General features: G+C 66.9%; 3 protein-coding genes across 5 annotated transcripts; all 3 read left to right on the top strand.

Moving 5' to 3' along the window:
• Window positions 1–326: 326 nt before the first annotated feature.
• Window positions 327–4,550, top strand: C8G (complement C8 gamma chain). Its single transcript, XM_076355270.1, has 7 exons — window positions 327–497; window positions 1,389–1,528; window positions 2,442–2,512; window positions 2,851–2,958; window positions 3,266–3,367; window positions 3,689–3,727; window positions 4,266–4,550. Exons 1-7 carry the CDS (start codon window positions 336–338, stop codon window positions 4,277–4,279), a joined length of 636 nt encoding a protein of 211 aa, XP_076211385.1. The 5' UTR covers window positions 327–335; the 3' UTR covers window positions 4,280–4,550.
• Window positions 4,551–7,441: 2,891 nt separating this feature from the next.
• LOC143168704 (lipocalin-like) lies at window positions 7,442–10,520 on the top strand. 2 transcript variants are annotated; one of them, XM_076355421.1, is made up of 7 exons: window positions 7,442–7,620; window positions 8,787–8,926; window positions 9,074–9,150; window positions 9,316–9,429; window positions 9,683–9,784; window positions 10,024–10,049; window positions 10,363–10,520. In XM_076355421.1, the coding sequence occupies exons 1-6, from the start codon at window positions 7,522–7,524 to the stop codon at window positions 10,047–10,049; spliced, it is 558 nt and encodes a 185-aa protein (XP_076211536.1). In that variant the 5' UTR covers window positions 7,442–7,521; the 3' UTR covers window positions 10,363–10,520. The 2 variants fall into 2 exon arrangements, with proteins under 2 accessions (XP_076211536.1, XP_076211537.1); XM_076355422.1 differs by having other exon boundaries at window positions 10,325–10,520.
• A 929-nt stretch (window positions 10,521–11,449) lies between these two features.
• On the top strand, window positions 11,450–13,966 carry LOC143168621 (lipocalin-15-like). Of its 2 annotated transcripts, none has more exons than XM_076355247.1 (7): window positions 11,450–11,584; window positions 12,058–12,197; window positions 12,428–12,492; window positions 12,796–12,906; window positions 13,397–13,498; window positions 13,613–13,634; window positions 13,797–13,966. In XM_076355247.1, exons 1-7 carry the CDS (start codon window positions 11,489–11,491, stop codon window positions 13,798–13,800), a joined length of 540 nt encoding a protein of 179 aa, XP_076211362.1. In that variant the 5' UTR covers window positions 11,450–11,488; the 3' UTR covers window positions 13,801–13,966. The 2 variants fall into 2 exon arrangements, with proteins under 2 accessions (XP_076211362.1, XP_076211361.1); XM_076355246.1 differs by having other exon boundaries at window positions 12,793–12,906.
• The last annotated feature ends 536 nt before the right edge of the window (window positions 13,967–14,502 follow it).

The following is a 14,502-nucleotide window of genomic DNA, read 5'->3' as shown; positions in this document are numbered from 1 at the left end:
TGATCAGGCCCCGCCCCCGCCCGAACAGGCCCCGCCCACCGCCCGTGGGGTCGGGGCCGCCCGGGACCCCCGCGCCTGGGGCGGGGTCCCCCCACCCCCGCCCGGGATCGGGCCCCGCTGCGCCCCTGGCGGCCCTGCCCGGCCCAGCTCACTGGCACCCCCAGCCCCCGGCCTTGATCCCGGCCTTGACCCCGGTCCTCCCGGCCTACCCCGGCGCGCAGCTCCCGCAGGCCCCCGCCTGGCCCGGCTCCAGGCCGGCCGCGGTGCCCGCCTGACCCCTCCGCCCTCCCACCCCCGCCACTTCCCGGCAGAGCGGGCCCCGCCAGAGCGGCACCATGGTGGCCCCGGGCACGCTCCTGCTCCTCGGCCCGCTCCTCGCGGCCCTGCCGGGGCTGGGGCAGGGGCAGGGGCAGGGGCAGGGGCGGCAGCGGCGGCCGCCCCCTACCCAGAGCCCGTTGGAGAAGGTGGCGGCTCAGGAGGAGCTCAGCCTCCCCCAGGTGAGGGGCCGCGGCTGGGCGGGTCTGTGGGCACCCGTCTGTCCCCCCATCGGGGCTGGGGGCACAGCCCTGGGCTCGGGGCTGCAGGGAGGCAGCGGGGGCTGCAGCCCGTCCCCCCCGTGTGTCCCTCTCCAGGTCTGACCCTGCAGCGTCCCCCCGGCCCACAACATCCCCCCCTCCAGACCTGCCCTTGCAGCCTGTCCCCCAGCCCGAGCCCCCTGGCGTGCTCCCCCCCCCCAGTCAGGGGCTGCAGGGGCATGAGCCCAGCTGAGCCCCCAAGCACTGCCCGCAGAGCTGCCCCGTGAGGCAGATGCAGGGGCCGAAGCCTCACCAGGGACCCCCATCCTGGCCGGCTGCCGTCCAGCCGGACCCCCGGCTCCCGCAGCCACCTCCATCCTCGGCCCCGTGCAGCCGTTCTCGGTTTTGGGTTTGGCACTCACTTCCCCCCGCGGCGCTGGGCACGGCCTCCAGCCGGGGCTCAGGTTGAGCTCGGGGCTCTGCTGGGGGGTCCAGAGTGGGGCCACAGGTGCGGGCATGGGAGCGGAGTGCTTGCCCACCACACCCCCAGCGCTGCACTGGGGTCCTCACAGCCTCCCTGGCAGTATGAGGGGTGGGGGGCTGCCTCGGACACCCCCTCCTCGCAGCCCCCCTGCTCCAGCCTGTCCCCATGCCAGGCTCGTATCTGTCCTGCTCTGTCCCACCTGCCGGCTCCCGAACAAGGGCAGTTGTGGCCCCGTGGGCACGCCAAGGGGCTAGGCTGTGGGCAGAGGTGCCAAGCGATCGGAGACAGCACGGAAGAAGGGTGCTCAGGGTGGTGGGTGCTCGGGGCAGCGTGGTGGTGGCACCCCGGGGTGGTGACCTGGCAGATGGTGCCACCCCCGTGCCATGCAGCTCGCAGGGAAGTGGTTCCTGGTTGGCATGGCCTCCCACTGCAGCTACCTGGCGGAGCACAGCCACCAGCTGGAGGCCACGGCGGTGACGGTGACCGTCCTGGATGGGCAGAGCCTGGCCATTAGCACCTTCAGGAAGCTGTGAGTGACGCCGGCCACTGAGGCCGCAGGCAGGGACAGGGATACTGCAGGCAGGTCGGAGCAGGGCCGGTGCCCTCGGGTGGGGATGGGGGACGCTGGATGGGATGGGGACGCTGCAGGCAGGTCAGAGCAGAGCCAGTGCTCTGGGATGGGGACGCTGGATGGGATGGGGATGCTGCAGGCAGGTCAGAGCAGAGCCAGTGCTCTGGGATGAGGACGCTGGGTGGGACAGGGACGCTGCAGGCAGGTCAGAGCAGAGCCAGTGCTCTGGGATGAGGACGGGGGACGCTGGGTGAGACGGGGACGCTGCAGGCAGGTCAGAGCAGGACCGGTGCCCCGGCCACAGGCTCCAAGGAGGAGAGAGCTGCCCCAGAGCAAAGCGTGGGTGGGATCTCCTCTGGGATGTTTTGTGGTAGAAGCCCTGGCCACGGCAGGGCTGGTACCCTGCCATCCGCACGGCCACCAGCCCCGGATGGGCTTGGGCTGCCCAGGCTGGGCAGGGTGGGGGGCAGCCAGGCTGGGAAAACCGAGGCACCAACCAGGCATGTGGCCGCTCCACAGCCGCCCAGCCAGGGACTGGCTCTCGGGGCCAGCGGCAGCACAGCTGAGGAAGGGGGGTCTTCAGCGCATCTGTGGGCACTTCTCCCCGGCCCCCGGGGGTCTGAGGGGCTGAGCCACTCTCAGAGCTGCAGGGAGGAGGCAGGGACCCCTCGGGCTCAGCAGGTTTTCAGGCTCTGTGTCTCTCCCTGTGTCTCCATGGGGCTCTGGGACATCTCTTTGCAGCACCTCCCTGCGGAGAAAACAAAGACCCAAGAAAACAGGTCCTGCGTGTGCCCTGGCAAGTGGGATGGGCAGGGACTTGGGCTGGATCCTCCCCAGCCTGTGCCGACAACCGTCTCCTCTCCCCATACAGGGACGGGATGTGCTGGGAAATCAGGCAGCGCTACCTCCCTGCCCAGGCCCACGGACGCTTCCTCCTGAAGGGTGAGGGAGGCCGCGCTGCGGTGGCAGGGGGGCTGCAGGGACTGCGGAGCTGGAGCCCCCCACTCCTGCTCTCGGCAGGACTTTGGTACCAGCGTCCTCCCTCCCAGTGTCCTCCCAGTATCCCACCTCTGGGGTCTCAAAGTGCCGGATGCCATCACGGGCAGTGCCGCAGACTGGCGCCTGCTGGTGGGGAACAGCACCCTGTGGGGCCGCACCCGCTCTGGCCCTCATTTTCACCCCTTGTACACCTCACTCGTGGCAAAATGAGGCCCCTGGACAGTGCTGGGGCTAACCAGGGTTAACCAGGACCAACCAGGGCTGCCCTCTCTCTTTCCCAGGCCGTGGGTATGGCAGCAAGGTGGACGTGGTGGTGGGCGAGACGGACCACAGCAGCTACGCCATCCTCTATTACCAGAAGGGACGGAGCATCTCCGTCAAGCTCTACGGTGGGTCGGTGCTCGGGGGCTTGTGGCAGATGAAGGACAGGGGTGGCAGAGGGGTGGGAAACCCATGCTGGGCTCAGGGGATGCCCACCGGAGCCCCAGAGGACTCAGAGGCAGAGATGGGGTCTCCCTGAGGGTCCTGGTCTCCAGATGGAGAGTTTTGTCCCCAAATGCTGTGGGGGCGAGGGGGGAGGCATTAACCAGCTTCTCTGAGCTGAAAGACCCCTTGGCCCTGAGCTTTACTGCGGGGGAGACGGGGGGCTTTGGGGCAGAGCTCGAGGCCGCTGACAGCATCTCCCTCCCTGCGCAGGACGGACCATCCGGGTCAGCGATGCTGTCGTGGACAAGTTTGAGCAGCGTGTCTCGGCTGTGGGCCTGAGCGAAGACATGACCTACTACTTCCCCACATACGGTGGGTGGCACACGGTCCCCTGGGAGCAGGGGGCACCCGTGGTGAGGGCAGTGCCCAGGAGGGGCTTGGCAGTTGGGGCTGGGGTCTGTCCCGTCCGTCATGGGGAGGGGGAGGCACATCCACATGGGTTTGAGCAGCTTGTGGCCCCGTGTCACCCACGGTAGGGCCACGTGTGGGGTCTGTCCCCATGCTGCTGCCACCGCAGGGACAACGATGCAAGGTGCAAGGACTGGGCTGGGCCCCACAGTGTCCCTGGGGTGCAGGGCCGGGGGGTCCCGGGTGCCCTGGCAGGGTGACTGCCCCGGCCTCTCTCTCTTGCAGGGTTTTGTGACTCCGCAGATGAGTTTCACATCCTCGACGGTGAGTTGTGGATCCCGGGCAATGCGCTGGGTCCCCCCATGTGCCAGGCTTGTCCCCACGTTGGGCACCACGTGGGTTCTCCCTGCCCTGGCTGTGGGCTGGGCATGCTGGGCTGGACCCACAGTGCACCATGGCCATGTGGTCCTGCCCCAGGAGCACAGTGGGACTGGTCTGGCACAGGAGGTCCATGCCAGACCATCTCCCAGGACAGGGTCCCTCTGTGCCCTTGTGCAGGGTGAGGAGGTGGCAGACCATCACCCAGGATGGGCATCAGATGCACTCTGGCAAAGCAAAGCCCCGTTCGCCCCTCACATGGGTCAGGCTGGGTTTAGTGGGGTCTATATTGGTGTTTCCTGGGGTGGGGGCTGGCCTGGGATGGGGTGTCCTGGGACAGGAACACCCCAGCGTGAGGGCTGGGGTCCCCGGGGACAGCTCCATCACTTGTCATTGGTGCTTGGGGAGGCAGAGGTGGATCTCCAGCCCTGGTGCTGGGCTCTGACATCTCCCCAGCCCTTCAGCACTTCTCTTCCCCTTCCAGAAACGAAGCCGTAGGTGCAGATGGCGTTGCCAGGAGGTCCCCAGAGCTCAGCCCTCGCCTCATCCAGCCACCCACAGCCACGCAGGACCAAGCCAGGGTTTGGTCAGACCCCGCTGCAGCTCCACAGCCCTGGAGCCAGCCCCGGGGCTCCCCAGCTCCTCCAGCTGCACTGGCAGCTGTGCCTGTGTTTGTTCTGTCCCCCCGCAGCTTTGTGTCACCCCTCTGCTCTGCGCCTTGGTGCCCTGCAGCAGCCAGCGACACCCCAATAAATGCCTCAGAGAAGGGTTTGTGTCCAGGCAAGTCACCCCTCGATCTGCCCCAGCAAGGCCAGTGCTGCCTCCACCCCTGGACTGCTGGTGCCCTGGCATTGTGCTCCTGGCCCAGGGGGTGCCGGGGGGGGGTCTGGGAGGGCCATGCAGCCCCCTCCACCCAGCCCCGTTGTCCTCTCCCCAACCATGGGACACCGAGGCAGGAATCGTGGCAGTTCCCAATTTACTCTCGGGTGCTGTAGTGCACGTGAGTGGCTGGTGAGTGACAGAAAGCCCCGAGCGCCCAGCACAGTGTGAGAGAAGCACTGTGCCTGGTGCCGTGGGGCCGCATGGGCTTAGGGAGTGCTGGGGACCAGCGCAGGATCAGCCCTTCCCCTGGGACAAGCCAGGAGATCCCTCAGGAACCCCAGAGGAGGAAACCTCAGCCCCGCAGTGGTCCTGCTGGTCCCCAGGGCCCCCGAGGCAGTGAAACGCCCCGTTCCCCTGTCCCAGCCCTGCGGAGCGCCTTCCCCAAGGGGCTGCTGCCTGGGCCGGACCCCTGCCTGCGAGGGCTTCCCAAAGCCTGCCTGCACAGCCAGCACGCCACTGGAGAGCCAGGCAGGGGACGTCCTTTACACGCTCTGAGCACGCTGCGGGGGCTATGGGGGCTGCGGGGGCTTGGACTGGGGGTGCAACCAGGGTAGAGGGGCTGCAGCCCCAGGGTTAACGCTGCAGGATCCCTCTGCCCTGTGCGTCCAGCCTGGCCGGGGCTGTCCGGCCACGCGCTTGGGCCGGGGTGTTTTTGGCGAGCAGTGCCAATTCCCTGGCACAGGCTGGGCGGTAGGAGGGGATGGGGAGCAGCCCCCAGCAGCAGGCTGGTGCGGTGCCTCGGCCACCCCGCAGCCCCCAGGGTGGGGAGCAGCCCTCTGCCCCCAGCGCTGGCGTTTTGCAATCTTTGCGGAAACTGGTAACACATGTTGTTTATCAGGGACTTATGTAAGGGACCGCCACGTGACTCGCCTGAAGCCAGCCCCTGTCCCCATGTGGGACAGTCGTGTCCAGCCACGCTCGCAGACCCCCCAGGCTGCCTGGCTGAGCCTGGCAGAGTCAGGCTGTTACGGATCTGGCTCACTTTCTGCCCTGCACCCACCTGCACCCCAGAAGTGGCTGCACTGTGGTGGAGCCATGGCAGGGCGATGGGACGCGAGCGGAGAGCCCTGCCCTCCTGCCCTGGGGAGCTGGGCTGCTCCCCAAGGACCCCCCCGCACCCCGGCTCAGCCCAGCCCACGTTTATATGGCATGAACCCATTTCTGGGGTGCAAACGCCCGGGTTGTGCCTAAGGGTCTGTGTCCAGGCACCGTGGTGATCCACAGCCCGAGTACCTCCATCCTGCCCGTGCCCCCCAGCCCCGGCCACGGGCTCAGCCTGCCCCACGCCCCCACCGGTGCCTCCGTGTGCCCCCACGTGCTCCCATGCTCCTAAGCTTGCACCCAGCTTTGCCACCCAGATCCTTGGGCTGACCCCCAGCTTTGCCACCCCCAGGAGAGCCAGGAAAGCGGGCACCTCCTGGGCACCCCCTGCTGCCGCCTGGGCAGGGCAGAGAGCCGGGGACACCCAGGCAGTGGGGGGGGGCTTTGTGCCCCTGCCCCAGTGCAGGATTACAGTGACACCCATGGGTGCTCAGTGCCTCTGATGCCCGATGGAGAGAGCTCCTCCCAGCACCCTGCACCCCAGCGGTGGGCTCAGACAGGGGCTGAGCCCCCAGCCCAGCGTGTAGGGGGGCCCCAGCCAGGCTCTCGTGATGCGCGGTCCTGCCTGGCTCAGCTTTTGTTTTGTTTTAATAAATCCGCGGCGCTGGGGCCGGCCCAGCCCCCGGCTCATGGTGTGCAGGGGCAGGCCGAGCTCGCAGCTGGGCGCGGGGAAGGGAATGTGCCGGGACGGGTGGGCAGGGTGGGCTGCCAGAGGAAAAAACCAGCTGTTGTAAAAACACACTCCTTACGTAAAGCACCTTGGCAGGGCTGTGCCGTGGGGAGAGCCGCCAGGCTGCTGCTCTGCCTGGCATGGCCAGCCTTGCCCAAACCGTGCCAGACCCATGGGTGCTGCTGCTGACACCCAGTGTTCATCCCCAGCCCTCACCCTGCGGGTGCTCAGGGTGTCCCCAAATTAAGGGGGGGGCAGCTCAGCACCTGCTGGTGACCCCAAACCAAGGGGGAGGATGTCTCCCAGCCCCTCCTGGCAAAGGGTGCAGGGTGGCATGGGGGGATGAAGCACAGGGGGTCCATCTGGCTGCGTGCTGGATCCCAGGGAGCTGGGCATTGGGGCTGCCTGAGGCTGGGGTCTGGCTCCCCCCCAACACCCCCAGCCCCCCCAGCTCGCCATCAGGGTGCACTGGAGCTCCACCTTGGTGGGACGCACCCCGATGGGTGGTGGGGCCAGCCGAGAACCTTCCTCTGGTGATGCAGGGACTTGGGTCAGGGCAAGGCAGGGGCTACCGCAAGAGCACCCGAAAGTGTCCACGAGTCCCATGGATTGGATTGGGACCTGGCACGCACTTGACATTCCCTCCACCTCGCTTGGGCCCCTCTCTGAGTCAGAGTGAGGCCATCCTGCAAGGACGGGGCAGCCAGCAAGCCCTGGCCCCTGGTCCTGGCCCCCTGCCTGTGCCTGCGGGCAGCCCCAGCTGCCTGCACCGGCCCTGGGCTCTGCAGCGCTGGGGGCAGGGACAGCCACCGTGCTGGCTGCAAGCTGTGTTTTTGCTGTGGAGCAGTTTGGCACCCCGAAGCAAACATGTCATATCAACAGAAGAGAAACATTTGCAGGTTCCCCCGCCTGCCCTTTGGCTTCGGCGCTCACCCCTGCTCTTGCTTGCATAACGGCAAGGGGGGGGGAGGCAGGGCTGGCCCCCCTGGGGCCACCGCAGAGCCTGCCCATAAATAGGGGCTTGCTGACTCTCCAGCACTGCAGCACTCTTCCCGCTCCTCTCGCTCGGCTCGGCTCAGCGGTAGACATGCACGCCACACTGCTCGGCGTCCTGGGGCTGGCCCTGCTCGGGGCACTGCACGCGCAGGACAGCGTTCCCGTGCAAACCGACTTCCAGCAGGACAAGGTGACCCAGCCCGGCCGGCATCACCTGCGTGGGGGTTTGGGGTGTTTTGGGGGTCCTCGCCATGAAAATGTGCGGAGGTAGTGTTGCAGGTGGATTTGGGGCCAGGCTGGCCCTGGCACTGGGAGGGGGCAGGGAGGCCGGTGCACCCGCAGCCCCCCGTCCCTGGGGAGCCCCTGGGGCCTGGGTTCGGTGGCTCTGGACGGGGTGCAGGATCCAGGCTCCAGCTTGTGGGACAGGACCGAGTAGGCACAGGGCCGGGCCACCTCCTGTGCTGTGGGGTGGGTGTAGATGCACAGGGATTTTATAGGGGGGACTGAGAAAAGCAAGCTCAGTTTGACAGGCAGCACAGAGATGGGCCATGGACCCCCCCCCCCCAACACAGACCCCGTCCACCCCCAACCCAGGGTCCCAAACAAACAAGGGCTGCTGTGCGGGGGGGTCCCATGCACCCCTCTGCCCTCCCAGCCCCCGGGTGCTGGCATGCTCAGGATGCTTGCACTCCCCTTCCTCTCCCCATGATGGGCCGGACCCAGAGCAGGACAGTCCCAGCCCAGCTGCACGCTGGGGACCTGGCCCACAGCCCTGGGGTCCCACCGAGCCGGGGCAGGGGCCACGCTGCCTGCTCCTCAAGGGAGCCCCCGGAGGGGTTCTGAGGGACACAGCCACCCCAGGGAGGTGATGGGGATGGAGACACGTCCTGCAAGGATGGGGGATGGCATGTTCTACCAGAGTGGTCCCAGCACAGCCCATCTCCAAGGCTGACATCTCCCCTCTGGGTGCACTGAGCCGGTGGCGCCGGGGACCAGGCTGGGATGAGCTGTGCTGGCCCCGGGGTCCTGACATGCCCCCGGATGGGATGCAAATGGCATCTCAGAGCCAGGCGGTCCTGTCACCCCCTCCCTGAGCTTGGGGTGAAGAGGAAGGAAACACCTCGAGTACCGGGCAGTGAAGGGCACGTCGTAAACCAGGGCTCTCCTGGCCGCTGGGTTTCGTGGACGCCGAGAGCTGTAGCAGCTCCCTGGGGGACGAGAACCCCAGGATGCCATCCTGCCGCGGGGCGCAGGCTGGCAGGGGAGGGGGAGGTGGCCTGGGCTGGGGCTGGTGGGCTGCCGAGGGGCGAGACGGGATCTGCACCCGGCTGGCGACTGAGTGGAGGTTGTGTGCAGCTCACGGGGAGATGGTACAGCATCGGCCTGGCCTCCAACTCCAACTGGTTCAAGGAGAAGAAGCACTTGATGAAGATGTGCACCACGGTCATCTCCGCCACCGCAGATGGGAACCTGGAAGTCACCTCCACCTACCCCAAGTATGGGCATGGGGAGGGGGGTGGGTGAGCAGGGTGTGGTCCCCCATCCCGGGCTGGGGTGGTGGGCACTGGTGCCATGCCTGGGGCTGTGTGTGGGCTAGAGCATCCCCACAGTCCCCTCTGACATCCTCGTGCTGTGCTCCCCAGGGGTGACCAGTGCGAAAAGAGGAACAGCCTTTACACCAAGACGGAGCAGCCGGGGCGGTTCAGCTACACCAGCCCACGTGAGTGCCCAGCTCCCATCCCATCCTCCTGTGGGGCAGTCGCTGATGTGCCCCCAGCTCCCAGCCCGGCCCCGCTGCCACCTGTCCCTGCTCCTGCCCTCACCGGAATGCCTCGGGGCTGGCTCGGTGCCCGGAGCTGAGCCATGTCCTCCCCGTCCCCTGCAGGCTGGGGCAGCAAGCACGACATCCATGTGGTGGAGACCAACTACGAGGAGTACGCCTTGGTGGCCACCCAGATCTCCAAGAGCACCGGCTCCTCCACCATGGTGCTGCTCTACAGTACGTCTGCCCCGGGACCCCCGTGCCACCCACTCCCCAGAACCCCCTGGGATGTCCTCGGTGGGGGATCTCTCCCACGGGAGAAAGGCAGCATCATCTCCCAAGCTGGGGTGACCCATGGGACAGTTGGGTTGGGCCCTCCTTCGTGGGCACACTGGCCCTTGCTGGGCTGCCCACGCCCCAGGGCAGCGTGACCCCTCACTGAGAGGTGCGGGGGGGGGGGGGCTGCCTCTCACCCTGCTCTCGGCTGCAGGCCGGACGAAGGAGCTCAGTCCCGAGCGCCTGGAGAGGTTCACCCAGTTCTCCAGGGAGCAGGGCCTGACGGACGAAGAGATCCTCATCCTGCCCCGGACGGGTGAGAGCAGCCGGCGGGAGAGGCTGGAGGGGCAGGGGGGTCTCGGGGAGCAGGGGGTGAGGTACCCCAGGGGGCTGAGAGGGAGGACACACTCCTGCCTTCTCCCTGCCTCCCTGTGGGGCCAGCACGGGGCCAGCCATGGGGTGCCGCTGGGCAGAGCCCCGTGCAGGGTCCCTCGGGGGGGTCAGCGGTCCCCCAGCCCTTGAAGGAGCTGATCTCCGCTTTTCTTCCTCCTGCAGACAAATGCATGGCAGATGCTGCCTAGGTGAGTCCTGCCTTCACTGGGGCTCAGACCAGCCCTGCGGGGGGGCATGGGGGGGTGCTCAGAGCCGCTCCACCCCACAGAGCCCCCATCCCCTTCCCAGCCCCCCCAGGCTACCCCTCTCACTGGGGTCCCCCTTACCCCTGGCGGGCATCCCCCACCCCATCCCCATGGGGTGGCTGTTTTGTTGCCCTGGGTCCTGGGTGGTGGGTGCCCACCCACTCAGTGCAGGACTGGCAGGGCTGATGTCCCCCCATGTACTCCCCCATCTCCCCCAGCTCAGCTGCGCTCGCCCCCCCCCATCTCTTCTACGCAGATCCACCAGCTGCTGCCGGCCAGAGCCCTGAGAGCACCGCGAGCCGGTGGCTGCCCCATCCTGTCCCCAGCGCACCCCCAGCACCACAGCAGCCTTCGCTCCCTGGCTTCGCACCCCACATCTGTACCCCCGTCTCCATTAAAGCCCGTATAAAACCAGCCCCCCGCCCTTGTCTGCTGGGTCGTCGTGGGGGGAGCCCCAGTGGGGCAATGGGGAGGGGGAAGCACGGCTGGTGGTGGTGGGCTGGGCTGGGGCTGGCACTGGGGGTCAGGGCTGATCCCAGCTCCTGGCCGTGGGGCCGCCGGGGTGGGACCCCAATGTGCACTTTCAGCCCCACGCCACAGTGCTGCCTGGCCACCAAACCTGCCCCTTCCAGGGAGAAGGAGCCCCCAGCGCTGGGACCCGCTGGGGGGATCTGCTCCTGTCTGCCCCCTTGGGCAACATGGGCTACCCCAGCCTCCCTGCCTCAGTTTCCCCACCAGAGAGCAGGCTGGCAGCGTGGGGATGGGGCAATGGGCAATCGTGGTGGGGGGTCTCTCCAAAAATGTGGGAGCAGGATGGACATGAACCAGAGCGACGGCTGTGAGTGTTGGATGTGGCTCAGCCCCGGCCGCCCACCTGCTCTGCACGCCATGAGCCTGGATCCTCTCGGGGAGTGGGGTCTGTGCCCACTGCCAGCAGTCTGCAAAGCCGCAACCCCTTCTGGGGGGCACTGGGCTGCGGCTCAACACCGGGCTAAAACACCGGCCCAACCATCTTCCTCCTTGAGGCAGGATCCGTCCTGGTACTGCCAGACCCTGGGGCCAGTGGGCAACAGCCAAGTGGGGCACTGGGGGCACCCTCATCCCCAGACACAGCACCGGGCACGGGGCATCGCCTGGTCCCTGACGTGCTCTGGGCTGGGTCTCACACAAGGCTGCATTCATCTGGGACTGGGCAATTAGAGGGGGAAGGGGCCAACACTGTCACCTAATACGGGTACAAGTTATCCCTGCTCTTGTGTAACCTGTTGCATAAAGCGGGGGCGGGCAGGGGGTGCTGCCAGCGGTGGGGGCTATAAAGGTGGGTGCGGGAAGAGGCAGGTCCGTGCAGCCTCTCCTGCCCACTTCCAGCCCCCAGAGCAAGGATGACGGCGGTGCTGCCCAGCCTGGCGCTGGCCCTGCTCTGCCTGCTGTGGGCAGGGGCTGAGGTCCCCGTGCAGCCAGGCTTCAATGCTGAGAAGGTAACGGCACAGCGTGCCCACTCGGCCGGTCCTGCCTGGGCTGGAGGGGCTGGCTGGGACAGGGTGCCCATGCTGTGTCCCCAGGCATGGCTGGGCACCCCCAGACACCCCCTGGTCGCAGCACCAGGGCAGCTGCCAGGAGGGTGTGGATGCCTGTGCAAAATTGGGTTAGTCCTGGCGAGCTCCTGCCCGCTGTGGCCAGACCCAGCGGCGGCCCCGCTGCAGGGGCACAAACACCCAGGGCCGTAGTGCCCCAGAGCGTGCGGCGCTTCCCCAGGGAACGTGGGCCAGATGCTGTGCCCACCCTCCTGGCACGGGGCAAGGCAGGGTGTTCTGCACGTAGGCGGGTGGCAGGATCCCGTGTTAGGCTGGCTGGTCCCCACAGAGGGTGGCAGGTCCCCTCATGGGCTGTCAGGTCCCCCTGGCAGGTCCTTGTGGCTTTCCCAAACCCCACTGGTGATGTCCTGCTGCAGTCTGCAGGGACGTGGCATGTTGCAGCTGTCGTTTCCAACTGCTCTGTGTTCCTGAAGATGAAGGACGGGATGAAGTCGTCTATCGTCACCATCAGCTTCACACCGGAGGGGGACCTGGCTATGAAGCTTGTCTGGCCCCTGTGAGTGCCCACCCTGCTCGTTGTGTCCCTCTTGGGCCGGGGGACTCCCCTCCCCACCGAGGCAGCTGGGTGAGGAGCATACTCCCACAGACCCACTGCCCTGCGGTGTCCGGTCTTGCCTGTGCCCTGGCATGTCCCCCAGGCAGGCAGGGCTCCCCCCTGCCCTGCCGCCCTGCTACCCTCCCACATGGCGTTCAGCCACGTTTGCCGTTTTCATTTTCCCTTTCCAGGCTGGACAGATGCCAAAAGTTTGAGCTGCTCTTCCAGCAAAGCGGGCAGGCGGGGCACTACATGGGTACGTGTGGACAGGGGGGATCAGAGCCACGGACACCCTGAAATGGAGGGTGGGCATCATTGGTCTCCCGTGCCCGCGGAGCTGCGGGAGGTGGGTTTGGGCCCTCTGCCTCCATCGCTCGGTGAGAGGTCGTGCTGCGGGTGGGTGCCCGGCTCCATCGGGTTGCATAGAGGTTCCCTTCTCATATCCCCCTCAGGCAAATGTGGGGCTTGGGCCCTGAGCCGTGAGCCCCGGCGGGGGCTGTAGAGGTGCCTGGGCTGTGCCGCGTTGCTCAACTGGGCACCATCTGGGGTCCTTTAGCAGCACAAGAGAAGAGGGATCTGCATGTGATGGAGACGGACTACAGCCACTACGCCATCGTGCACGAGCTCCATCAGAGTGGGCAGGAGCCCAGCACTGCGCTGCAGCTCCTCAGTAGGTGTCGGGAGCGGGAACAGGCACCCGTGGCTCCCCAGAGAGGGATATGGGCACCAGTGGGGGCAGGGGCTGGGCTCCCCACTGCTGCCGTGGGCCACCATGTTGGCACCCAACATGCTGGCACCCAGGCACACCCAGGGAATTCATTTTGGGGTGAATGAAACCTTGCACCAAAAATATCCCAGGTTGATTGCAGTTTGAACCAAAGCCCCCTGCAGTGTGCCAGTCCGGCTGCAGACCCCAGCCCTGCCAGCTGCCCCGTACCACCCCGGGTGGGTGGGTTGCCCATGCCAAGGGGCTTGTGCCCCTTTGCTGCCAGCCCAGGGCAGCCGTGGGGTGCCCAGTGTCCACCCTACGCTTCCATGGCTTTGCCTTTGCCCTTCCCTGGGATTCCGTCGCTGCCCTGCGGGAGCCAGACCCCCAGCATGGGGCTTGCTGCCAGGTCCCCCTGCACTCACCAGCCCCCGCTTTGGGTGTCTGGCTGCAGCGAGGGAGCAGGACACAAGCCCCCAGCTCCTGCAGAAGTTCAAAGAGCTCATCCCCACCGTGGGCCTAACCAAGGACATGCTGGCCATCCTGCCCAAGTCAGGTGAGTGTCAGGAAGGCGCAGGGTGGCATGCATGGCCCCTCTGCATGGGGATGCTGCACAGGGGCTCAGGGCACTGCCCGTGGCATGCTCACTCCTCTCTTTGCTTTTCAACAGATCAGTGCACCAAGACCATCAGGTGAGCGCAGGTGGGGGAAGATGGGTCTCCCTCCTGGCATGGCCTGGGCTGAGCAGGGACTCGCAGCCCCCCAGGGAGCCACCCCCACCTGCCTCAGGGTTCTGCATCACACTGGCTTTCCCCTGCTCTAACGGCTTGTCCGTCTGTCCTGCCTCCCTGCAGCTGAAGGGGCCAACGCCAGGGCCATGTGTCCTCCAGACTTGGTGGAAACCAGGCTCTGCTCCCTCCTCTGTGGTGCCCCTTCTTGTCCTCCTCGGCTAGGCTCTGCTGGACCCGCTGCTGCACGCCAGGATCACACCTCACCCTTCTAAATAAATAGGTGCAGAAGCTGCCCCAGAACTCAGTGCTTTTGTTGGCAGGAGCAGGGGTGCTGCCAGGGTCCAAGGCACCCTGAGCCCCGTGGTCCTGGATCCAACCCTTCCTCTCAGCACGCCAGGGGCGTTGGGGGGCTCCTTTGCTGCATTGTTTACTGCGTCCAGCATGGGGAGGATGGGGAGCAGAGGATGGGGAAGGTGTAGTGGGGCAGCCGCCAGGGATGTGGGCAGGGAGAATCGAGCAGGGATGAACAGGGGTTCACGCATCTTGGCTGGGTGGGCAGCAGGTCTGGGCAGGCAGGGTTAAGCAGTCAGGCTGCCCAGTCCTGCCTGCACAGGCTCTGGCTCCCGGCAGGCAGCTCGTCCCCAGGACACCCTGCTCCCTGCTCAGCTCCCACCCCCAGGGCCACCCAGGCGCAAGTCGGGCTGCGCCATGGCTGCCCAGGGTAAATGCACGGCAGGACTGGGACCCCCATGCCTGTCCCCCAGCCCCCTTGGTCCCCTCCATCTGCCCACTGACCAAGGTAGGACCATGCTGCAATGAGCCCCAAGGG

This window comes from Aptenodytes patagonicus, chromosome 18 (assembly GCF_965638725.1).
Source record: "Aptenodytes patagonicus chromosome 18, bAptPat1.pri.cur, whole genome shotgun sequence".
Lineage (NCBI taxonomy): Eukaryota > Metazoa > Chordata > Aves > Sphenisciformes > Spheniscidae > Aptenodytes > Aptenodytes patagonicus.
This window is presented reverse-complemented; position numbering and strand designations above follow the sequence as displayed.